The following is a 25,757-nucleotide window of genomic DNA, read 5'->3' as shown; positions in this document are numbered from 1 at the left end:
ACATAACCAGGCTGTAGGCTACCTAATACTACAAAAGGGTTAAATGAGCACACACACCTCCCACACAGACACGCTTTTGCATTTCTGTCAAAGACCCACTCTCTAAGCAGCCACCCGTGGGGCATGGCGCTCCTTTCTAGCTGAGCTGCCTGCCTGTCACTTTCCACAAGGAAGAAGAAGAAGAAAATTGCTCTCAAAATACAAAGTTGTATTATATTTGTATAAGAGGTATAGGAAGGGGACCGTTTGGTTTTGAGAAGATCCATATTACAGAGGCTTAAAGAAAAACAAAAGAACTTTTCTCTCTTCGCCTATAAAACTAAAAGCTTTTATTTTTTTTAATCCTTCTGCTTGAAACATATGGAAAAGTCAGTTCGGTCCTATAAAAACAGGTTTCCCAGTTGTGTTTTTCATCTGCCAGCGAAGATCTCAAAAAGTCCGGGTCAGAGTGTTTCATCTGGATTTCTGCACAGAGAGAAAGTTGCCAGGATAGCATCTGTCTAAAGGTAAGTGCAGTAAAATGGTTGGGTTCCTCCCCCTCAATTTATTTTGCATTTATTTATTTATTTTCACTGCCAAGAATCTGTTTATAGGTTTGTAGGTTTATGGGGATGGTATTCTATTTCGGGTCAGCCTACAATATCTGTCTTTACCAGGAAAGAAGGCTTGGGGATCAATGTAATCTGTGACTGCTGTTTACCTTTAAAGTATGGAAAACCTAAAGTTCATGTCGATTTAGAAGTTTGAGTATTTATGTTGACTTTATAAGATACGGTTTGAGCAAACAAACTGCCAAAGGAATATATCAGTACAAAGTGAGAATGTTAATATACTGTTATTCTTATTGAGGTGACTGAGATGCAAAAGAATTTGGCAGGCATCATTCATTCATATTTGGACAGGGTTTTTTTTAATATATGAACTGTCACGGCCACCCAGGACTGGTCCCAGCTCACAAGAGACCTCACTCCGTTGCAGCTTATTTACAGGAAAAGTTTATTGAAGATTTCTGCTTCTCATACAGTTCAGCATTGTGGCCGTACGTCTGCCCCGTTAGACCGCTGAAGTCCCCTCTGACTCCTCCCCTCTTCCGCACCAACTTAATAGCCTGGCTCTAGACCACCTCTTCCTCTCCTTTCTTTTCCGCAGGGTCTTCCTGCCCCCCTGGGTTCCCTCTCTCCGTGACTCGCCTGAGGCTGAATCCTCTGCCGCCTCTTCCCCCCTCTTTCTGGCTTTAGGGCCGGGCTCCTCCCCTGAGCTCTCTCCACTTCCGCGCGCCTCTACGTTTGAACTTGGCGCGCGTACGTTGCTGCTGACCTTTCTCTCGACCGCTACACCACCCCCTGCTCTGCTCTCCACCCTTTCCGGCTGAACACCCTGCTCCAACCCCCTCTCTCTGTTCTCTCCTAATCCTGCCCCCTCCGAGAGGCTGACGACTCCACCCCCTTTACTCCGTTCCGGCTGAGACGTCTCTTGCTTCCTCTGTCTTCCACTGGGCTCCTCTCCGCTTCTCCCTTCTCCTCCCCTTTGCTTGATTAAGGTAACCCCCTTTTGAGAATCCTCTGACTCGCTGCTCAGACTCGTGGATTCCCTCAGAATTCCGTCATCTTCTTCCTCATCCTTCTGCCCCTCCTCCCACTCGCTCTCCGTCTCCTCTGTCATCTCCTCCTCTCTCCCAGAAACCCTGACATCCATCCCCCCCTCGAAGCCCCCCCTTCCCCCCTCCCGCTCGCCGGGGACCGGTTGTGGAAACTGCGGCTCTTCGGGGGTAGGCTCAGGATACAGGTCGTCTACGTCAATGTTCTCTGCTGGCAGTTCTGTGTAAGCGTATTCGAAGTCGGGTTCTTCCCCCAAATGCTTCTCAGTCTCTGCTTCCATCGCTACTTCCTCCGGTGCTGCCCGCCAAGGACCTATCAGCCACCTCTTACGCCATTCCTCCTCTGGCTGCTCCTCCCACCAATAAGGGGTTTCCGTGTCCACCCCCGAGCACGATCCCCTGGGCGGGCTTGATTCTGGTGTTCTTTCCTCGGGGGAAGAGAAACCCCTGAACGTGCTATCTGACAATGTGGGTGTGAAAAGCCAGTCATCAAAGTACTCAGCTGGCATGGGTCTATGTGGGAAAAGTGCATGGAACTCTTCTTTCAAAAGGGGTTCGTCTAACTCGTAGCCTGGCACCCAACTATTAGCAGCGGCTGGTGTGCCCTCCCTGGCGAGAAAATATTCAACTCCCTCCTCCCCCCATCTCGAGTCCAGTATCTCTGTGACCTCGTTAAGAGGTCCTGGTCTTGGCGATTCCCCCCTCTCAGGCGCCCTCCTATGTGGCTCTGGGGGTGCTCCTGACTCTTGAAACCTGTGTGGGGCTTTGTAGGGAGTGAGCACCGACCTATGAAAGACCGGGTGCACCCTGGAACCTTCCGGAAGGGCTAGACGAAAAGCCACCGGATTGATCTTAGCCTCAACTTGATATGGCCCTAGCTGCCTGTGTCCTAACTTCTTCTTGGCCAATGACCTGGCCGGCATCGCGTGGGCTGCTAACCACACCCAGTCCCCAACCTGGATGTCCTCTCCCGCCCTCCTGTGCTTATCGGCCTGCACCTTATACGCCTGTTTTGCCAGCTCCAAATGTCTCCGCAGCTCCTCGTGCACCTCTTGCAACTCCGCTGCAAACTGGTCGGCATCTTGAGGCCCCCCCCCTCCTGGTGCCGCAAATCTCGGGAAGGTTCTGGGATGACGGCCATTGTTCGCGAAGAAAGGCGTCACCCCGGTGGAAGCGTGTTTCGTGTTGTTGTAGGCGAATTCAGCCATCGGCAGATAGTCCACCCACGCCGCAGGTCGCTGGTTGGCGTAGCACCGCAGGTACTGCTGCATGATCGCGTTGACCCTCTCCGCTTGACCGTTGGTTTGTGGATGCCTCGCCGATGTCAGGTTGATTTTGACGTGCAAGATGCCCAGAAGCTTTCGCCAGAAAGTGGAAACAAACTGGCGCCCCCTGTCGGACAAGACGGACTGCGGAAGTCCATGCACTCTGAAGACGTGATCGATGAAGAGCTTTGCGGTCTGTTCTGCCGTCGCCACCTTGGCACAAGGGATGAAGTGCGCCATCTTGGTGAACAAGTCCACCACCACTAACACCGCCGTCTTACCTCTGGAGCTGGGCAGGTCTGTAACAAAGTCCAACGCTACCCTCTCCCATGGTTGCTGCGGTGTCTCCAGCGGTTCTAGCAATCCCGCCTGCTTCTGGTGCACCGGTTTGGACCTCTGGCAGATATCACACCTGGCGACGTAGTCCGCCACCTCTCCTCTCATCTGGGGCCACCAAAAGTCTCTAGCCACCAACTCCATCGTCTTCTCTTTGCCGAAATGGCCTGCACTAGGGGCGTCATGCAACTGTTGCAGAACCTTGGCTCGAAGATCGTCGGTGGGCACGTAAAGGGCACCCTTACGAGTCAAAAGTCCATCTTGTAATTGAAACTCATCGGTGTGTCGCGACCCTCCGCGTAGCTCCTCCATCTTAGACTGTGCAAACTGATCCCTTTGCAACGCGCGTCGCACCGCGTCCAGGTCGACTGCGATGGTAGCGCACGTCCACGCCTGCGGTGCGAAAATGTGCTTTGCTGCGATTGGAGCTGCTTCCTCCAAGTATTGCGGCTTTCGGGACAGCGCGTCTGCAATAACATTGGAGTCTCCTGGGATGTATTCTATTTTGAAGTCGAAATCCGCAAAGAACTCCGCCCAGCGCATGTGTCGCTGGGTCTGCAACTTAGCCGTCCGCCAATACTCTAAGTTCTTGTGATCCGTGCGGACCTGCACCGTGTGCTTGGCTCCTATCAAGAAGTGTCGCCACGCTTTGAAAGCTGCATGAATGGCCAACAACTCCCTGTCCCATATGGTATAATTGCGCTCCGCCTTGCTGAGCTTCCGGGAGTAGAACGCACCCGGTCGCCAGTTGCCTTGTGAATCCTCTTGCAAAAGAACGGCCCCAACCGCTCTATCTGACGCATCGGTCTCTACCCGCATGGGTCTGCCGGGATTCACGTGGAGCAGCTGCTCTTCGGAGGCGAAAAGACCTTTAAGCGTCCGGAAGGACCGCTCCGCTTGTTCGGTCCAGACGAACTTCTTCTTCTTGGAACTGAGGGTGTCAGTGATCGCCGCCGTCGCGTTCGCAAAACCTTTAATAAACTTGCGGTAAAAATTGGCAAAGCCGATGAACCTCTGGACCTCTTTCCGATTTCGAGGGCTTTTCCAGTCCAACAGCGCTTGAACCTTAGCCCTGTCCATGGCCAGTCCCTCGTCGGACAACTTGTAGCCAAGGAAATCAACCTCTCTGACATCAAACTGGCACTTTTCCAACTTGGCGTACAGCCTGTGTTCCTTCAGCCTCTGCAGGACCTCCCTCACGTCCTTATCGTGATCCTCCGGCGATTCCGAGAAAATCAGGATATCGTCGAGAAAGCAGACACACTTCTTGTAGAGGAGACCTGCTAGCACGTGGTGCATAAATGCTTGAAAAACGTGGCTGCCATTTTGGAGGCCGAAAGGCATGACTCTGTATTCGTATGTGCCCAGAGGGGTGAACATGGCGGTCTTCCACTCATCCCCTTTCCGGATGCGGATGAGATTGTAAGCTCCACGTAGGTCCAGCTTGGTGAAAATCTTGCCCCTCCTGACGGTCGCTAAAAGGTCGTCAATCTTGGGCATGGGGAAAGCTTTGGGCTTAGTCAAGCTGTTGATGAACCTGTAATCCACTATAAGCCTTTTTTGGGGCGTGTCCTTCTTCTTCACAAAGAAAACAGGGCTGCCTCCCGCTGCTTTAGATTCCTGGATGAAACCTCGCTTGAGGTTATGGTCTATGAACTCCCGAAGCTCTTGCATTTCGTCCTCCGACATGGAGTACAGCTTGGCAGCAGGCAATTGCGCCCCTGGCACTAAATCAATCGCGCAGTCGTAAGGTCTATGAGGCGGCAACTTGTCAGCTTCCTTCTCACAGAAAACCTCCAAGAATTCCTGGTACTTGTGAGGCACTGTTTGCACCATACCCAGATGCAATGGCTGCTCAGCTTCTCCTCCCTGATCGGTCTGAAAGCAATGCTGAGCACAATACGATGAACAAAAGTTGATCTGCCTCTGGTACCACGCAACCGCGGGACTGTGCCTCTCCAGCCAACTCATGCCTAACACGATGGGTGTGTCCGATAAGTGGGTGACATTGAAACTAATAAGCTCTCGATGGTTGCCAATCTGCATCATCATGGGAGGGGTTTGCTGCACCACTTGCCCCCCCAGCAACTTCCTGCCGTCCACCGTGACCACGTTCAGAGGCGTCGTTGCAGGCAGGAGCGCCATGTTGTGCTGCTTAACGAACTGCAGTCCCATGAAGTCGGCGTTGCTTCCCGAATCGATCGTTATTGGAACCTCGAGGAGTCTCCCATCAGGCAACTGGAGTGTTGCTGTGAGCAGAACTGCCGGTTTGGGAGGCAAAGGGTCCACGCTCTGCAGTGATGCTGGGGGCTTGTCTACAGATCCGCCTGGCTGAGCCCCAGTAGCTCTGCTTCCAGCCAGGCACTGTCGTTTCCCTGAAGCTGCTCCCCTGGTTGCACCTCTGCTGTTACAGTTGCCAGCGCTGCAGTGTGCTTCTGGAGCCTCTGGGGGCACTCTTTCGCCATGTGGTGCGCACTGTCACAGATGTAACACTTCCTGGTTCCTCTAGGAGGCTTCGCTTTGGCTGCACCAGGGACAGGGCTCTGGGATGGCTTCTGAGCCCTAGCACCACCAATCTCCATTGGCTCCTCTCTGTCCTTCCCCATTGGCGAGGGGTGCGCACGGCTGAAGTCCCTGTGCACAAAAGGGAGAGTCCTTGCTTGCGCACGCGCTTGGGGCCCGTCCTCCTCGTGCCACGGACGCGCCTCATGTCGAATTCCAAGAGCTAAAGCCCGTTGCACCACGTCTTCTAGGGTCTGGGGTCTGTCCCCCCTAGCGATCTCATCCTTGATGGGGGGGCTCAATCCCTCCCAAAAAAGATCTCTGACCGGTTTACTGTCCTTTGGCCAATCTAAGGCGGTGAGCAATGCAAAAAATTTAGAGTGGTATTGGCGCACAGTCGCTTTCCCCTGCCTCAGCCCGTGCATTTGGCGGCGCGCAATGTCCACATCCACAGAGGATTGAAAACAAGAATCCATCGCTTTGATGAACGCAGTTGAATCGCGACGGGCCGGTCCATCTTCGCGCCACAAATTGCGTAGCCAAGCCCTGGCCTCCCCATGCAGGTGCGAAACAATGAACCCCACTCTCTCCTCCTCATCTTTAAAATCGTGACGGAGTAAGTGCAGTGCATATACAACGTCCGCTCTGAAATTGGGATAGTCTTGCAAGTTGCCATTAAAATGCGGAACTAGGGCACCCCCCCTTCGTCCAAGCGCAATGCCCTCCGCTCTGGATCCTGGGGCCCCCGCCTTGTCCGCGCGCTCCCACCTTGCCTGCAAATCCTGGCACGTCTTCTCCAAGTCGTCATTCTTCTTCTGCGAAGCAATGACTGCCGATGTGAGAGCGGTAACTTGATTCCGCAATGCAACCAGCTGCTCCTCAGCGCTCATGGCTGCTCCCGTTCGTGAGCTTCGCAAAAAAAATTTTTTGCTTTCTGTGAGGGGACTTACTGTCACGGCCACCCAGGACTGGTCCCAGCTCACAAGAGACCTCACTCCGTTGCAGCTTATTTACAGGAAAAGTTTATTGAAGATTTCTGCTTCTCATACAGTTCAGCATTGTGGCCGTACGTCTGCCCCGTTAGACCGCTGAAGTCCCCTCTGACTCCTCCCCTCTTCCGCACCAACTTAATAGCCTGGCTCTAGACCACCTCTTCCTCTCCTTTCTTTTCCGCAGGGTCTTCCTGCCCCCCTGGGTTCCCTCTCTCCGTGACTCGCCTGAGGCTGAATCCTCTGCCGCCTCTTCCCCCCTCTTTCTGGCTTTAGGGCCGGGCTCCTCCCCTGAGCTCTCTCCACTTCCGCGCGCCTCTACGTTTGAACTTGGCGCGCGTACGTTGCTGCTGACCTTTCTCTCGACCGCTACACCACCCCCTGCTCTGCTCTCCACCCTTTCCGGCTGAACACCCTGCTCCAACCCCCTCTCTCTGTTCTCTCCTAATCCTGCCCCCTCCGAGAGGCTGACGACTCCACCCCCTTTACTCCGTTCCGGCTGAGACGTCTCTTGCTTCCTCTGTCTTCCACTGGGCTCCTCTCCGCTTCTCCCTTCTCCTCCCCTTTGCTTGATTAAGGTAACCCCCTTTTGAGAATCCTCTGACTCGCTGCTCAGACTCGTGGATTCCCTCAGAATTCCGTCATCTTCTTCCTCATCCTTCTGCCCCTCCTCCCACTCGCTCTCCGTCTCCTCTGTCATCTCCTCCTCTCTCCCAGAAACCCTGACATGAACCATTTACTTCCCTGCTTCACATTTTATGAAGGCATCCTAAATCCTGAAGGCAACATAAATGCTATCGCTTTTGAGGTGTAGGACAGAATGTGATGCCACATTTTGTGGCTGATGAAAATTGCCTGTTCTTACGATACATCACTGGCAAGGATCAGACTTACAAATTCAGATGTAGTGCAGTGATACGACTACAGACTCAAGCCATAAATATTAACCAGAATTCTAACAGTTAGTGGATTTGATCTACTGATCTTAAAAAAAAAAAACCTGCTAAATAATAAACGTCGTTTCTTTGTTCTTCTGTATTTATGGCTTATTCTCTCTCCTACCACTGTTCGTGAATCAAATCTGCTAATTTATTGACTGTGTGTTACAGTTCAGTTTAAGGAGGCTTTCTCCCAAAATTGATACTGTTCTAAGAGCACCCCCTACCTACCGACACTTTGTTCTGCAGCTACAATAGTTGTCAGAAGTTGGCAGTTTTCCCCACTCTGACCCATACGCTGCTCTATTTTTTCTCTCTCTCTTAATCAATTAAAGCAATGGTCTTTCCAGATGACCAGTTTATGTTGTGAGAAACGTGCTGCCATTTGCTTCTTCGTTATATAGCATCCAGACATCAAAAATTCCCAGCACCCTGCCATAGAAAATGCAGCTCTTTCCCATGGCAAGTGGGACCGGTTGTGGTTGGACGTGTTGCCTGGGATGTGTCTGCAAGAGTGCCTATTGAACAGTGCCTGTGACATCACTCATGCTAGGTGACATTATTATTATTATTATTAGTAGTAGTAGTAGTAGTAGTAGTACCCCGCCCACTCTGGGCGGCTTCCAACAAAGATTAAAAATACATTAAAATGTCACACATTAAAAAACTTCCCTAAACAGGGCTGCCTTCAGATGTCTTCTAAATGTCAGGTAGTTTTTTTTGAAATCTACTGGGAGGGTGTTCCACAGGGCGGGCGCCACTACCGAGAAGGCCCTCTGCCTGGTTCCTTGACAGCAACACACACAACCATAATTTAACCTTAACTCCAGTGCTCTTCTATCTACCTTGGGGCACATCCAGACAATTAGTTCAAAATATTCCCAAACCAAGTTCCATTCAAAGACAATGTTGTAAAACCCAGGGCATCCAGTCTGCAAGGGAATATGGCCCACAAGCTGGAAAATATTTAGCACCCCTAGGAACCAATAACGGCTCAGGACCACAATACCTCAAGGACCGCCTCCCTCCATATAAACTTACCCAAACTCTAGCAATCATCTTCTGAGGCCTTTCTTCATGTGCCTCTTCCATGAGAGGATGACAACACAAGAACGGGCCTTTTCTGCAGTGGCTCCCCGTTTGTAGAATGCTATCCCCAGAGAGGCTCAGTTGGTTCATCATACACCTTTAAGTGCCAGGCAAAAACATTCCTCTTTAACCATGCCTTTGGCAGATTGACATCCAATGCCCTTTTAAAATGTGTTGGGGACAGGGGTGGGGATTGTATTTTTATCATGTATTTTGTGTTTTTATATTGTGATCTTTTATTATAACCACCCTGAGACCTGAAGGTATAGGGCGGTATATACATTTTAATCATCATCATCAGGGTATGAATATTGTTTTCCTTCGTTCAAAAGATTGACATATTGCCCCACATTCAAATAATACCAAGGTGATGTACAAGAAGGCAATTTCCTATAAACCAGTCTTTCTATCATATGTGTGCTGCATATGTGTGTGTGTGCCATACCCTCCAACATTTCTCCAATGAAAATAGGACGTCATAAGGAAAAGCGGGACATTCTGAGATCAAATCAGAAACTGGGGTGGCTTCTTTAATTCAGGGACTGTCCCTGGAAAATAGGGACACTTGGAGGGTCTGGCATGCGTACACACACACAAACACAAGAATCCAATAAAAACAACATGTCAAAACGGCATTAGTTAGAAACCATTCAAGTGGGATAAAGGCCATGGAAAGCTTTAATAAATAGGTATGTTTGAGCAGCCAGAGGAGGCATCACACAGTAGATGTACTGCTATATGTTTAGATATGAAACTCAACTCAAATAGGGTCTGGCTGAGCTATTTGTCATCTGTGATCTGTAGTTTCTCAATAGCATGGTATAGAATTTAAGAAATCTTCTCCAGCCTTGTTAATGTGTTCCTTGCTTGTTGCAGCACTCACGATGTCCGGGTTCCAGGCTTGCCTGTCCCCAGTGCTCCTCCTGGCCATGTGCTTCTGCCATTCGACAGAGGTAGTGCACAGCATACAGCAAAGCTTCAAGAGTGAGCTCCTCAACTTTTATCATACATTCATCCTCACAGATGGCAAGGAAACCACAGTACACCTCGTGGAAGATATACCCAAAAGGTAAAGGGAGCCTTATATGGGCTTTCATTTCATCTGAATTCTTGCAGCCATACCACACCCTCAACCTGAAATGAAAGTGATCTGTGCTCTTTACGTATGCTTGCCTCAAGAATAAATAAGCAGACACACATCTGACAAAGTGCTAGCTCTATTTGTACTGGGGGTGAGGGAATCATTCCTGTGAATGCAGAACTTAAGGGAGCCAAATCTTAATTGGAGCCAAGTCTAGAGGGACGTATTCCTGAGGAATGCAGTGATGCCAAACACAAACCCTGCAAATGTTAGCTTCCTCAGTTATCTCATAGGAGCCACAGAAAACTGAGTGAGAGTTGGGAAAGAAAAGCAGGCAGAGAGAAGAAACTGGCTTGCATGAGCCCCTAACAACTTATAATGTCCCAAAAGAAAGTGTGGCCGACTGGCTGCAATCTTAACTGGAACCCTCCCATTGTGGGTTACAATGCAGAGATCTCATCTGAAGAAATATATGGTTTTTCATTATATTTCTATTATATATTGTTTCTACAAGTAACTGTATTATGCACCAGAATGTGAAGTTCTCTATTATCACCATTTTTGCAAGGAGGTTCTCTGCTCTGTCACCAGTAGTTCTCTGCTATTCCCCCGAGACACCAATTCATCACATTAGCACCTGTAAATCCAATGCATATTCATACATGAAAGCCAGCTGCTTCGCTTCAGACACAGGCACTGCAGAGAATGGGAGAGGAGCAAGGCCATGTAAATGCTACCAGGTTACATAATGTATAGCATGACCGCAAGAGCACATAGAAGAACTCTCAGAGGGGCAGTAAATGTGAAAAGAATAAATTGGGATAATTGGTTGTGGTTTGAAAATATGGCATCTATCCTCAGCTGAAGCAACGGGTTGAGTTTTAAAATATTTATTCCAAATGGACTTACAAAATCCATTTTATAAGTATCCTTGCTAAAAAGTGGGGCTCACATTAAAAACAACACCTTATTAATCACATAGAAATCTCCCATCCAAAGCATTTGAAAACACATTCTACCTTCACAAAGTCCGGATGTGAGGCATGCGACTACGTGATCAGACGATGTTACAAATCTCCCAGACGGTCTCAGCAGTCACAAAATTAAAGACTTGTGCATGTGTGACAGTATTTTGCAAGAGGCCCTCTACTGGGATTGCGGTTGCTGTGAGTTTTATGAAGTTGTCTGCGGATTTGAGCTGAGATGTTACCTGGTGTGTCAGGTGAGTGGCACAGCCCCACCTCAGTATCCACTGCTGTAATTCCCAGACTTGTGAATGGGAAGAGCTCATTGATGCTGTGTGCATCTTCTCAGACTTGCTAGGGATGTCCCTTCTAGTGGATGCCTACAGTGTACAATGACTCTCAAGGACTCTTCTTCTCCCTTCTTTCCAAGGTACTATTTTGTTTTAGAGAAAGGCAGGACCTCTGCACCGTTCACTGTGAGAGTGACTCCGTGCGATGTCCCCATTGAGTGGAGCATCCGTGTCCATAAGACTTCAGCAAACTACCTTGGAAAAGCAGCACGTGGTAAGAGATGCATGCAAGGCCATGGATTAGGAGGGTCATCAATGTTAGCTAGCCATTCATAATGGTTGATTCATCCCTCAGCTCTATTTTTCCTTCCCAATAGCAGAAAAAAATACTGGTATATTTGTCTCAAGTCTCTCCCACTTCCTCATTCGTGGTGTAGTGGTTAAGAGCGGTAGTCTCGTAATCTGGGGAACCAGGTTCGCGTCTCCGCTCCTCCACATGCAGCTGCTGGGTGACCTTGGGCCAGTCACACTTCTTTGAAGTCTCTCAGGAGAATGTTAGCCGCTTTGAGACTCCTTAAAGGGAGTGAAAGGCGGGATATCAAATCCAAACTCTTCCTCTTCTTCTCTCATCGTCTCTCCTATGGGTGCTGCTATGTGCCTTCTGTCTTTGAGCTCTTTGCTCTCCTACTTTCAAGGCTTGCCAGGTTCTGGGAGGGGGGTATGATATGCTTTCTAAAGACACTGTGTCTGTCAGCTGTCATCTCCTTGGCGCTTCTTCCTCCTCCTCTCCCATGATTTCCCAACTTTCCCCCTCATCTGCCTCTGAGCTGTGACCTCCCTCAAACGCCTGTTGTAAATTTAAACTGCCTTCCTCTTCCTTCTCCCTGGAAGGGTCAAGCTGGGGAGGCGATCTCCACCATTCCTCCTCTTCCCAGTCCCTGACACCCAGAAGGGAACAAGGCCTCCAGTCTGAAAAATGTTCTCCAAACCTAGCTGAACATTTCTGCCCATCCCCCAAAGAAGCGTGACTTAAAATATTTTTGCATTTCCATATGTCATTGACAGATGATTTGGACGTTCAGGAAGCCTTAAAGTTTCCAAAGACCATGAAGACCGTGTCTACTCTCTTCAGCTACAGAGGCAATTCTGTGGAGACATACATGGGGACATCTTACTATTCCGCTGTCTACGTGCTGGAATTCCTGTCCATTGAAAGAGACACCCACATCACGGTGTATCTAACAACAGACACAACTTCTGAGCACCTGTATCCAGAACTCCCAACGGATCCACGCATAGATGTCGTCGGCATTGGCCACACCACAGTAACCCTAGCTTGGAAGCAGAGTTCAACAGCCCTGCAACACAAAGAAAATGTCCAGTATTGTCTTCTGGTAAATGAAAGGCATAACTACAAGAGCTTATGCGCAGCGGAAACAGCCCTAAGACCTTCTGGGGTGACGTCGCAGCAAGCATTAGCGCTCTCACTATCCCCATATGTCCTGGACCCTCAGCAAGTGATGATCTCGCCCAACGGTGAACTGAGCCTTGTTAGCAAAGCTGGCAATGGGGAGGTGAGGCAGATATGTGTTGGCACCAAGAAGACCTACACAGTCACGAACCTGAGACCCAGCACTCAGTATTACTTTGATGTGTTTGTGGTCAACTTCCTCACCAACGCCAGTGCTGCCTACACTGGAACCTTTGCCCGAACCCTCGAGGAACCGGAGCCCAAAGTCACCATCCTAAAGGATGGGAAGGTGATTCAGCTCACCCTGGATGGGAGGAAGCAAGCTCTCCATGATCTGCAGTACCAGGCTGTGCAAAAGCAGGTGCAGTTTGCTTTTCAGTCTTGCAGTGGCCAAATACGGGTCGAGATAGCCAGAGGTGGGAAAGTGCTCATGTCAGAGAGCTTTGCTGGCTTGAGGCACTTCATGCTGAAGGGAAGGCCGGGAGACCTTTACCTGGTGCACTTGGGTTCCACAGAACCTTCAAACGCATCTGTGAAGGTACAGGTGTCCTCTCTCTTCCACAGGCCTTTCTTCCCAGTCTTGCCAGAGAGTTTGAAAATCAAGTCATTCAGCAAGCTGAGGACTTGCAATTCGGTCACCATCGCCTGGCTGGGCACACAGCAGATGAGCAAGTACTGCGTCTACAAGAAACAGATTGAGGAGGACCAGGTGTGGATGGAAACCAGGAACGCTGACAGGTGCTCAGGGCCAGAGTCAAGGCAAAAAGGCGACAAGGTGCTATGCAAATACTTCCACGATCTCAATCTCCGGCGAGCCGTGACGACCGAAACCATCAGCGGGCTTGAAGCAGGCACAGTCTACTTATTTGATGTTTACCTCATTGGGCCTTCAGGGATTCCTGTCAGATATTACAGTAAAGTGGTAAAGACACGGAAGAAATGTTGAAGTTCTCCTTCAAAGATGGGTTCCCGAGGAATGACAAAGTTGGAGGAATTCCATGCACGGGCAGCATTTGTGACCCACGCCACTCAAAACGTGCTCGGACTGGAACAGAAAACAGTGTTTTCCGTTGCAAGATTTGAGAGGTGGAATCTCTGTGTAGAAAAGTAGACTTGCTCCCAGGACCTCCCCCCCTGCAATTCTATCTCACACTTATCTGCAATTTCATTGAAAGGGTTTAAAACAGAAGGGTGGTATCCAACTAACTTTTACTCAGAGCAGACCCACTGAAATTAGCATGTCTAACTTGGCCGTGTTCATTCTGTCGTGCTCTGGAACACAGGAAGCTGCCTTATCCCAAGACAGACCACTGTCCTATCGAGCTCAGTATTGTCTACATTGATTGGTGGCAGTTTTCTAGGGTTTCAGACAGGTAATCTTTTCCAGCCCTATCTGGAGAAGCCATGGACCTTCTGCATGCAAAGCAGATGCTCTAATATTGAGCTATAGTCCAGACTACAGAGGCTGCTTCCTCATGGCTAAATTCCATGCAGTAGCAGTGCAATAGATAGGCCCGCTATCTGGCTGCTCTCCCAGAGAGGGGCACAGAAAGGGTAAATCTTAGTTGAACACCACCCAAAGCATTTATCTTCGAAACCTATAAAATCCAAAACTGGCGTGAGGGAGAGGATAATTTTAATGGACCTAAAGCAAACATACTTTGTAAGATATCTCTCCAATGAGAATTCAGTTCCCGGAATCCACTCCCTCTGCCTTTGGCAAAATGCAGGTAACCTCAGCAGAGTCTGAGAGGACTTTCACAGTGCAGACTGAAAAAGTGACCCACAAGAACTTCGCCTCGCTGTCTGACAGTTGGGTATTCAGTGGGGATGAAGTGTTGCTCTTTTTTCCACTGTAGTAGTTTCTAATTTATCCTGTACATAGAGCTTGGGAGACCTAAAGGAAAGAAAGATGGTTTAAATTCAGCCAATTCTGTTACTACTCCACCTTGCAGGAACAAACCATGGGGGGTTTCTGTCCCCCATGGCTCCCATGTTGTGCGGCACCCACACCCTGATGTGGGTCTCATAATGCATTGGCTGTCCAGTGATTTGCAAGGCTGAATATACCTAGAATCATGTGCCAACAGCCCTATTCAGACGTTGCTCCTTCATAAGTATCCCATTCCGTGGGTGAGGAGACATTAAGGAGAGATTAATGTCAGCCGTGGGGAGCCAGCTCTTCTCATGGAGTCTCGCTGTGTAATGAAGAACTCTACTTGCACAGGGTTCTGAATGGAGTAGGGCTGGCTCCCTGCTGCAGATATTTCACCCCAAAGCATGGAGACTCCAGGGGCCAGACCATCAGGAATGTGTTGGGGAGGGTGAAGTGAGCAAGCACCCACTTGCTCACCACTTTTTTGCAATGAGAAATGTGTGAGCAAGAGAACCTAGGCCTAAAGAAACAAAGGCCTAAAGAATAGTGGTGACAGATAAACAAAGGAATAGGCAAACAGATCTATAAACTTTCCCAAGAGGATTTATAGAAGATCCCCATAGCATAATACTTCCCAGTTAGAGAAAATGCCATTTCCTTAGCCGAACCAGCAATTGATCTGCTAACCATGTCACTTTTTGGATTTGAGATATTTGAAATAAAAGAATTCAAATTCAGGGCTGGCAGTGGGAAATAATTTGATGGGTCCGGATGTTTTCTGGAGTTGAGATCTGGAGTACCAAGATGGGTTAGAGACATTATTAACCCGCATCAGTGACACACAGGATGTTTCTGCATTACCGACTTATATCACCGCTAGGGCATTCTTGTTCTCAACTTATTTTGAAGCACGTTTGACTATTTCATAAGAAACAACAGGATAGATATGGATTGTGGTTGATGTTGTGTGTAACCGCTTCTCAAACCAGTGGTGGGAGCAGTCCTGGCAGTCCCATTGTCTGCAGATATCAGAATCCAGCATCTAAACTTGTGTTTTCCAGATTTGAATAGCATTTCTCTGCATTACACTAACTGATGAGACAGATTAGCTTTCTGCCGCCTCGTCCTTCCAAAACACACACCAAAGTAGAAGTAAATTGGGAGAGAGGGTAGAGTTCACTCTTTCCTTAAACAATTGCTGGTGCTTTCCGAGGGAGGTCTTGGCAGGTATCACAGTATGAGAACTCTATTTCTATTACAGTTAAGACCTAAAAGCCACAAACCTTTGTTCTCTAACTCTTCTGATTTCATACACTCTGAGCCTAATAAACAGCAGGTTAGGGAACTGGTCCAATCTCAACTGTCTCCATTTTGAAAGTTCATCACCTCCTGCCCCAGCCCAGACACTCACCTGTATAGAATTCCTGGTGATCTTTACCTACCAGGTTAGTGCTTAAATGCAAGGCTAGCCTAGCATGCTTATATCTACATTTAAGACCTTGTTTTTATTTAAAAGAAAACAACAACCTACATTTGATTTAAAAAGAAAAACAGAAACCTGGTTTTAATTTTTTTAAATTGTCAACTTTTATTCACTCAGTTCCTTTGTATGTCACCTCTTGTGTTTATAATGGAATAAGCTGTATCCTGCACTTGACTCATTGAAAGACTACTTTGCTTTTCCACTGTGCCACTCTTATTTAGTAATTCAGTAGTCTGAGTAGAACATGTCAGTAGTAAACAGTTATGGACCACTGTTGTTTATAGTTTGTTTCTTGAAGTCATGGCTCACAAACAGGGTTGTTGCTTTTTAGTAAAAGGGAAGAATGTTGGGAAGGGAAAGGAGTGGCAGGAACTGGGCAGAGGAGGAATGGTGGAGACAGCCTCCCCAGCCTGACCCTTCCAGGGAGGAGGAAGATAAAGACAGTATACATTTCCAACAGGGGGTTGAGGGAGGTCACAGCTGAGAGGCAGATGAGGAGGAAAGTTGGGAAATCATGGGAGAGGAGGAGGCAGAAGCGCCAAGGAGATGACAGCAGATGGACACCGTGTCTTTAGCGGCAACTGGCTTACACAGTATATTAGAAAGGATCCCAGACCTTCCATCTCCCAGAACCCGGCGAGCCTTAAAAATAGGAGAGCAAAGAGCTCAAAGACAGAGGGCACATAGCAGCACCCGTACGAATGAGGAAGTGGGAGAGTCGAGGGGGTGGAGATTCACTCAGGACAAATGCCATTATCCAAGAGGCTGGGTTCTATGGCCTCTCTCTGTAAATATTGAAATAAAAAAGGACGGTAAGAAACTTTTCCTTGTCTTTGTATGTTCCTGAGCAACCATCCGGGAGCCGCTGACAGCATCCTGACAGGGAAGGAGGGAGAGATCAGCCTTGTGTTTAACTACTTGCCTGGTATTCATTGGTGATCAGGAATTCCATATAGGCGAGTGATCAGGGTGAGAGAAGAGGAACGGATGTCTCATCTCCTCCCCCTCCTCCAACCAGCTTGGTTTCCAAGTAGGCTGCAAAAAATAAAAAGGAAAGTCTCTTCCCTCAGAGAAGGGAGGGGATGTTAAAATATTGGCTTTCAACAGATGGGTTGGACACACTACTGGGTCACAACCTGATCTAAGTTGAGGCACAGCAGCAGCCAGGACTGGCTTGACTATGAGGCGATGTGAGGTGGTCACCTCAGGCAGTAGATCTGGGCTTGAGGAGTATGCTACTCACCACCAATACCATGTCTCCACTCCCACTCTGCTGCTGTGGGCAACCACTATTGCCACCACCGCAAGCGTACCACACCCCTGCCATGGGAGCATCCCTGCAGCCTCCCCAGGTGCTCATGCATTGATCAAAGCTCCAGGTCTCTCCCGGTCCTGCTTAGAAATCCTAGGGTTTGAAGCTGGGGCCTTCTGCATTGCTCTAGCGCTGAGTAATGTCCCTTAGGTCTAACTCCTAAGGCTTTTTCCGATCAGGAATGTTTACTGGAAAGAAAAAATGCCCACATAATCTTTGGCCATCTCTCAGCCATAAGGCAAGCTCCAAACCTCTAAAGAGAGGAGACAGAAAAATGGAAACCTCTTTCTCTGGGGAAGAAAGCTTTTGCCACCTGAAGGGTGTATTTCAGCACAGCACTAATTTTAGAGATCCTTTGTGCTAGTGCCACTTTGCAGGGGCATTAAGGAAGGGTGCACATCGCCAAGGGCTGCAGAGGTCAAGGTCACACAATGATTGGAAACAGCCAGATGAATCTTTTGGCTCTGTGTCTCTCACTTATATTACATTGGCATGGCAAACCTGAAAGAAAAATAGACTTGAAAAACAGCTCAGAAGCTGAACGGAGCCCATACACAAAATTGACTGTCTTGATGAGTGTTAGGAGACAGGAGGCAGATGTCCAAATCCTTTTGGGCCTGATCTGGCATTTTAGAGAGTTCCTTTCCAATTGTTTTCAGATCATCATGCTTCTTAGTAGCCTGAGAGAATAGCAATTGCTGTCTTGGAGTGCACAGATTTTGCCTCAGCGCAGTGATTAAATTGAATTATATGTACTGATATATTTTCTTTTGTTCAAGGAAGAATGTCAGACCCAGTCAGTATGATGAACTGTCAGAACAGGAACTCATTCCCAAAAGCTCAGCGGCCAATCTTCAGATGTTATTCTGTGGCTTAATATTTTGAACGCGGAGGCTGTCTCCAGAACAATTTGATACCAGGCTTTGTTGCTTCTTTGGAAATTTGTTCTGAAGGATAACCTCTTTGCTGGATTCTTATGCAAAAGGTTGCTCCTGTTGCAGCTGGAACAGGAACAAAATGGATCTCAGAGTTTGGGGTTAATGGAGACACATAACATAATCACTCGGAAGGGAAGGGGGACACTGTTCTAGTGGCATAGCAAATGTAATATGAGTCATGGCCTTGGTGTGCGATAAAGTACGGTTGTCAATCAAAGGCACCATCTTGTGCCCAAGATTTGTGGGGCCCAAGTGTGTGCGTCACATGTGTGTGATGTCATGGTGAAAATGCACAACATGCATTGCAAGCACAACACCACATTGTTGGGATGAGACTGAGAGCAGTACCTAATGCAGCTCAGATTCTTCTCTCATGCTCAGGAAGAGCCAGCCACTGAACCACACCACGTTTGGCTCCAAATTCAGCCTCCTCTGCCTTCTCAATATTGATCATAATATAATAATTGAATAAGAATTTATTATTTCTACCCCACCCATCTGGCTGGGTTTTCCCAGCTGCTCTGGGTGGCTTTCAACAGAACTGTAAAAACAGAATAAAACTTCAAATATTAAAAACTTCCCTAACCAGGGCTGCCTTCAGATGTCTTCTAAAAGTCAGATAGTTGTTTATTTCCTTCATATCTGATGGGAGGGCATTCCACAGAGCAGGTGCCACTACCGAGAAGGCCCTCTGCCTGGTTCCTTGTAACCTCAATTCTCACAGGGAGGGAACCACCAGAAGGTCTTTGGAGCTGGACCTCAGTGTCCAGGCTGAACGATGGGGGTGGAGATGCTCCTTCAGGTATACTGAGCCGAGGTCATTTAGGGCTTTAAAGGTCAGCACCAACACTTTGAATTGTGCTGGGAAATGTATTGAAGGGGCCCGGTCACCTGCCAGCAGATACTGAGGTCACACCTGCACATACCTTTATATGCAACTGCTTGAAATATCGTTGAAATGTCAGGATGTATGTTGAAGTTCATTTTCAAGGCAGAATTAGTGCCACATTGTGCTCAGAAGGAAGTCCCATGGCATTGAAGAGGGCTCACTCCCACCATTTTAAATGGATAGAGGTTGGGTTGCAACCTGTTATTGTAAACTCTGAGATGTTTTGAGCAGAGAAATTAAGAAGCAGCATATATAAAGTGGGGGATGGGATGCATATGTTGTGTGTGTCGCTGTCATCTGCGGCTCCTACACACCTGAGAAAAGATTAAAGAAGCCATTTTAAGTGGCAATATATTTTGCCACATTCAGCACACCTCTTTGCACATCTCGACATTTCAGTGAAGTTCAGTTCTGCGGATGTAATACCAGTGAAGAATGTTGTCTAAAAATATATATATTAATACTTAGGACCACTAGAGGGCAGAGCAATATTAGGAAAGTGAAGAAAGCGTGACTGTTTTGGTTTATGGAGAAACAGAAGGGATTCAGCCAACTCCAAATAAGACTATTAAGGTACAGTACATATAGTCAGTATCCAAATAAAATCTTCACTGACTGTATACAACCCAGAAAAATCTTACAGCAGGCCCACTCCCAGCTAGTACTGTAGAGAAATATTGTTTGAGAAATAGTGTGGTCCCGATATGGCGAGGGTTCAAATCCCATTTCTACTGTAGGCTCATTGTTTGCCTTTGTCTCTCATTCTCAACCCACCATCTGTGAAATGGGACTAAATTGCTTGTTCGATAGGGTTGCTGTGATGGCAAAGGCTTTGGGTTGGATCGAGATTCAGTCATGACTAAACCAGTCATGGTTTGAAGGCCCATGATATGATTACCTGGCGAAAAACTAAATGGATGTGGGTGTGCTCATTCCCTGGGTGGTTCCATGTATGCTGCATTGGGTTCCAAGATGGAGGCCAGTCAGTGTATAGATGTAAGCCAGCCCTCCCCAACCTGGTGCCTTCCAGATATTTTGGACTCCCATTAGCCCCAGCCAGCATGGCCAATGGTCAGAGATGATGGAGTCCAGCAGGAGAGGCTGGTCTACTAGGGCGAGTAGAGCAGTGCCTTGCCAAGTGTAGTCTGCCCCCAGCCAGCCCTTACCTGCCTATCTCCTTCTTTACATCCTAAATTTTACTCACAGTGAAATGAATGGCTGTGACTAAGTTAGAGTCATTAATTTCGGAGGGCTTTGTCTGGGTAAACCTCACAATTTAGCTGGTGGCCCTGGCTGGCATGGTCCTCCTCCTTATTCTCCCTTGTAGAACTCAGCAGGGAGGAGGGCTGAACCAGAACTAGTTGACTCTGCCCATCATTTTCTCTGGCGCCACCTACTGCTGACCTCCCTGCCTTCTGCCCTACCAGTTCCAATGGGCACTGACCTTCACAAGAGCTCAGCAACATCTGGAGGACCTCAGATTCCCCTCCCGGCTTGACTCCGTCTCTTTCAAGCTTCATATCTGTGACTAACTAAGACCGCTTTATTCTATCCAGTTGTTACTGCGGCTTAATGTTTCTATCACCCTGATTCTGAACTTGTTTTAACCTACTCCTAATTACATTATACTGTTTTCAGTGACTTTGGGGTGGCTGTTGTTGTTTTTTTATTGGTGAACTTATCGTTTTGATGTGTGTGCAATTATGTACGCCGCTTTCAATTTATTTATAAAGAGAAGCAGAGTGGAAATGTCTACATAAATCGCTGGCACCATTCATGAAATAAGACCTCTTGCTGGCAGGGGAGCTGCGTTCTGAAAGATCAGCTCCAGCTAAGATTGAAACACTGAAATTTAAAGGGCCTTGTGTGGCACTCTAGGAGGTCTCAAGATAGGCTTTGCACTTTACTCTTCTGCTACCACAGCAGCATGCCAGAAGAAGTCAGTGTTGGCCTTCTTCTCTGCTGTGCTTAGGCTCCTCTACTGCCCCAGTTGGACAGGAGGCAGTATTGCAACTGCTAGTAAAGTAGGGATCAGGTCACACCAAAGGACTTTTAAAATATTTTCACACTGATTGCTTTTAAAAAAAAAAATGTACAGTAGCCAGGCACACAGTAGACAACTTCCTCACTTTCCCATGCTTTTAGAAAAGCCCAGCTGAGGGTGTCATGGCAATTGATGTAATTTGCGCTGTCATCTTGCTTCGTTTATTTTTCACAAATTATTGACCCCATCCCACTTCGCATCTCGTTATTAATTTTGATGCTCTTTCATAAGATTTTGTAGTTGTTTTCAAAAACTTCTCTGTGGGTTCTGCAACATGAATTCCAGCCATATAAACAATAACACATTTGGATTTATGGGATTTCACCTAACTTTACTACAGGCTTGTAACATGTGTGTATGTGGAAAGGGGTTTGCTTATGTAAAGTGAAGCAGGATTTATTAATACCAAAAAAATGATATTTTTTTAAATTAAAAAAATTAATATGCTTCAGGGCATCTTAATCCCACAAACACTCATGGAATTGTGCTCCATGTGGGCTCACTACAATGAGAGCACAAAACAACAAATTGTGTGATGTTTCATAAGCAATTTTGAAAGATGCAAAGTTTGTTTTCATCCCAGTTCAAGGCACCCAGGAAGGCTGGAGGAGAGATCAGTTGTAAAAGAAAAGAAAGGACACTCACAAACACCCCTTGGGCACCTTAAGAGTGAGGTAAGCACAAAAAGAAGCTCTGGACCCCATGCATGATAATTTCACTGAATTCTCCTCCCCCATTCATAATTCCTGAATGCAATTCCTTTTCTCATTCATGGATTGGGAGTGGTTGAAAAATGCAGGAGAAATTTTTAGCTCAACACCACAAGGTAGTGCTTCTGCTGCACAGATTGTTGCCTTTTTTCAAAGCAGTTGAGAAACAAACTGGCACAACCATTGCTGTTTGGGTGCTTTTTGAAATGCACTTCGATCACAGGCACCTGATTGGATACAGCCTGTTCCATCAGATTGACACATCTCTTCCCCCACTGCACTGCAGCTGAAACAGACGAGGCTGAAAACAAACTCTGGAGATGCTTTATGCCAGTTTCACCACCTGCAGTGAGTTTTCACACTTTACCGTGCAACTCACTACCAAGGGAAAACCCCAAAGCTTTGCTAGAAATTGACCAGTTTCTGCTCTCAGTTCTCACTTTGTGGGATGCATGCTTCCCCACTCATGCACTGAACCAGGAGTGCTTTGGTAACATGGCACTCTGAGCAACGTGGGTGGCGCTGTGGTCTAAACCACTGAGCCTCTTGGGCTTGCCAAACAGAAGGCCGGCGATTCGAATCCCAGCAATGGGGTGAGCTCCCGTTGCTCTGTCCCAGCTCCTGCCAACCTAGCAGCTCAAAAGCATCCCAGTGCTAGTAGATAAATAGGTACCGCTGTGGCGGGAAGGTAAACAGCGTTTTCGTGCACTCTGGTTTCTGTCACAGTGTTCCGTTGCACCAGAAGCAGTTTAGTCATACTGGCCATAAGACCTGGAAAGCTGTCTGTGGACAAACGCTGGCTCCCTCAGCCTGAAGCAAGATGAGCATCGCAACCCCACAGTCGCCTTTGACTGGACATAACCGTCCAGGGGTCCTTTACCTTTTACCTTACTCTGAGGGAGGACAAAATGTGGCACCACCACAACTTTGAGTAGGTACCTGTATAAATATAGTAAAAAGGTAAAGGGACCCTGACCATTAGGTCCAGTTGCGGACGACTCTGCGGTTGCGGCGTCATCTCGCTTTATTGGCCGAGGGAGCCGGCATACAGCTTCCGGGTCATGTGGCCAGCATGACTAAGCCACTTCTGGCGAACCAGAGCAGCACACGGAAACGCCAGAGCGGTTCCTATTTATCTACTTGCACTTTGATGTGCTTTCAAACTGCTAGGTTGGCAGGAGCAGGGACTGAGCAACGGGAGCACACCCCGTCACGCGGATTCAAACTGCCGACCTTCTGATCGGCAAGTCGTAGGCTCTGTGGTTTAACCCACAGCTCCACCCGCGCCCCTGTATAAATATAGGTATTATTATTATTATTATTATTATTATTATTATTATTATTATTATTATTTTGTGCCCCCAGCTAAGCGCTCTGTGCAGCAAAAGCACCCGCACTGCCCTAAATCCAGTGCTGACTCGTCATCTAACCTTCTTTTAAAAAATGGATACTATGATTGTAACTGTGGAGGTGGGTGCCATTTTAAACAGATTTGGGCGGTACTGACCTGATCAAACTTTGCTTGGTCAGATGACCGCTTGCATTAATTGCTAGCTTATGGCTGAGACACTTTTACACTGTTGGTGGGTTGTTGTTGTGTTAGTTTTAAAAGCCTAACTAATGATATTTAAAATTATAGGCTAACCTTAATTAGCTACAGCACCCAGAATTCTTTGAGAGAAATAATGTGCTTTGAGTGGTACAGTGGTACCTCGGGTTACATACGCTTCAGGTTACAGACTCCGCTAACCCAGAAATAGTACCTCGGGTTAAGAACTTTGCTTCAGGATGAGAACAGAAATCGTGCTCCGGCGGCACGGCAGCAGCAGGAGGCCCCATTAGCTAAAGTGGTGCTTCAGGTTAAGAACAGTTTCAGGTTAAGAGTGGACCTCCGGAACGAATTAAAAATCTAAATAAACCCAGAAGCTCCACCACAAGCTGTGAAGAAAGCTACAAGACTCAGGACTTTAAATCTATATAGCTACTTTTAAAATTTGAGGCTGAGTGCACACCATACATTTAAAGCTCATACCTTTCCCCAAAGAATCCTGCGAACCAAAGTTTGTTAAGGATGCCTGGAGTTCGAGCTCTGTGAGGGTTAAATTAAAATTCCTAGAATTGTTTGCAGTGGGGACATGTGCTTTAAATGTATGGTGTGGTACTAAGACATTCATGGAGTGCTCTCTCTGTGTTTTTTTAAAAAAACTGCCATGAATAGTGGTTAATACAAGCTTTAATTATTTACATTGCTCTAAATAATAACCAATAACAGAGGAGCGGAATCATAGAATCATATAACTGTAGAGTTGGGATGGACACTGAGAGACATCTAGTCCAAACCCCTGCAATGCAGGAATCTCAAGTAGGAAGCTTGTTACTATTTCAGTGGGCTGGGCCAGCTAATATTTTGCTCATACTGTGAAAATGGTTGCTTTTAATGATTTATTTCAGATTTATTTCTCGCCTGTATTTTAGGCACCCAAAGGAAGCTGATAAATGAGACTGCCCATCTGCTATCGTTGTCTGCCTCATAGCCTTGAGTCAGAAGTTAAAATATACCAGCTATTTGAAAAAGTCTTTCATCACCTCTAGGATTCTGCCATTTTTATTTTTACTTTTTTGGCTCGGATGTTTCAAACTCCCGATTAAGAAAGGTATTCATAAAATGTGTGATAATAGAACGGATCAATCAAAACATACTGAACATTCTTTTTCAAATTAGATTGAGAAACAGCGGTTGGTTTTTTTGAAGCTTCTTTTGCAACATCTTCAAGCTCCTCCATCCCTCCCACAACCTTATAACAGGACCAGGAACGTTTGTGTGGTTTTGCAAATCTCTTGTGGGGTCCACTAATAAACATACATGTAAACAGAGGCTGCCACTGGAAAGGGCTTTAGCTCAGTGGTAGAAGACCTGCTTTACATGCAGATCTGCTGGTGGGGCAGGAAGAAACCTGCACCTGAAACCCTGGAGAGCTGCTGGCACTCAGTGTAGACAATACCAAAGATGGGCCAACTATTTGGGATAAAGCAGCTTGCTATGTACCCATGCTAGGGTATGGTTACCAGATTTTTTTCAATGAATCTGGGGACACTTTCCCCCCCCCCCTTTGAAGCTGAGTAGCAACAGGTAATCAGTAGTGGGGATGGTGAGGCAAAAGACCCTGGGCCCAAGCACACATGCATATTGTATAAACATGCAAAGCCCTTCTTTCACACCCTGTGAAACATAAATGCACAGTTTTTTAAAAAAAAACTGGGTGACGGCCGCCCGACCGCAACTCCCGAGCCTCCCCCAATCAGTCAAAACAAAGGGGGAAGGGGGAAGGTGATCTGTACCGCCAGATGTCCCCGGTTCCCCTTCGGCAGCAGCAGCAGCAGCAGCGGCAGTCAGCAGCCCGGAGCCAGCCTGGTAGCACAGTTGGCTCTGGCAGTTGGCTCTGGCTGACTTCAGGAGCTGCTTGCAGCTGTGGCGCCCGCCATTTTTCCTCTCTGGAGGTCCCCATATGATGGGTTGCGCATAAGACACATCATATGGGGACTTCTGGAGAGGAAAAATGGCGGGTGCCACGGCAGTGAGCAGCTCCTGAAGCCAGCCAGAGCCAACTGCGCTACCAGGCTGGCTCCGGGCTGCTGAGGCTGCCGCTGCCACGTTTCCCAGGGACAGATTTGCAAATCTGGGAACATTCCGGGGATATATTTTGTCCAGGGACAGATTTGCAAATCCAGGGACTTTCCCCAGAAACCGGGGACGTCTGGTAACCCTATGCTAGGGGTTTCTTCAAGCACACTGATCTTAGCAAAGCGCTCCCCAATTGTCAGACTGCTGCCAGCGACTCCCGGCCAGTTGCCCAGGGACATACAAAGACAAGGAAATGTTTTTTACCATCCATTTTATTCAGTATTTACATAGAGAGGCTTTAGAACCCAGCCTCTGGGATAATGGCATTGTCCCAATGAATCTCCACCCCCCATCTCTCCC

The 25,757-nt window shown here is 47.6% G+C and overlaps 1 protein-coding gene across 1 annotated transcript; it reads left to right on the top strand.

The window, feature by feature from the left end:
• The first annotated feature begins 129 nt into the window (after positions 1 to 129).
• LOC309369484 (protein NDNF-like) lies at positions 130 to 14,486 on the top strand. The gene is made up of 4 exons (XM_081910267.1): positions 130 to 506; positions 9,593 to 9,785; positions 11,193 to 11,326; positions 12,118 to 14,486. Exons 2-4 carry the CDS (start codon positions 9,601 to 9,603, stop codon positions 13,467 to 13,469), a joined length of 1,671 nt encoding a protein of 556 aa, XP_081766393.1. The 5' UTR covers positions 130 to 506; positions 9,593 to 9,600; the 3' UTR covers positions 13,470 to 14,486.
• Positions 14,487 to 25,757: the final 11,271 nt, after the last annotated feature.

Source organism: Podarcis melisellensis, assembly GCF_964234715.1.
Source record: "Podarcis melisellensis genome assembly, chromosome: 5".
Taxonomy (NCBI): domain Eukaryota; kingdom Metazoa; phylum Chordata; class Lepidosauria; order Squamata; family Lacertidae; genus Podarcis; species Podarcis melisellensis.
Note: the sequence above shows the minus strand (reverse complement) of the source record. Positions and strands in the feature narration are given on the sequence as shown.

Coding starts and splice junctions, on each gene's coding strand:
- LOC309369484 (XM_081910267.1), top strand. CDS start 9,601: ATGTCCGGGTTCCAGGCTTGCCTGTCCCCAGTGCTCCTCCTGGCCATG. Junction 9,786..11,192: donor GTGGAAGATATACCCAAAAG/GTAAAGGGAGCC, acceptor CTTCTTTCCAAG/GTACTATTTTGTTTTAGAGA. Junction 11,327..12,117: donor CCTTGGAAAAGCAGCACGTG/GTAAGAGATGCA, acceptor TGTCATTGACAG/ATGATTTGGACGTTCAGGAA.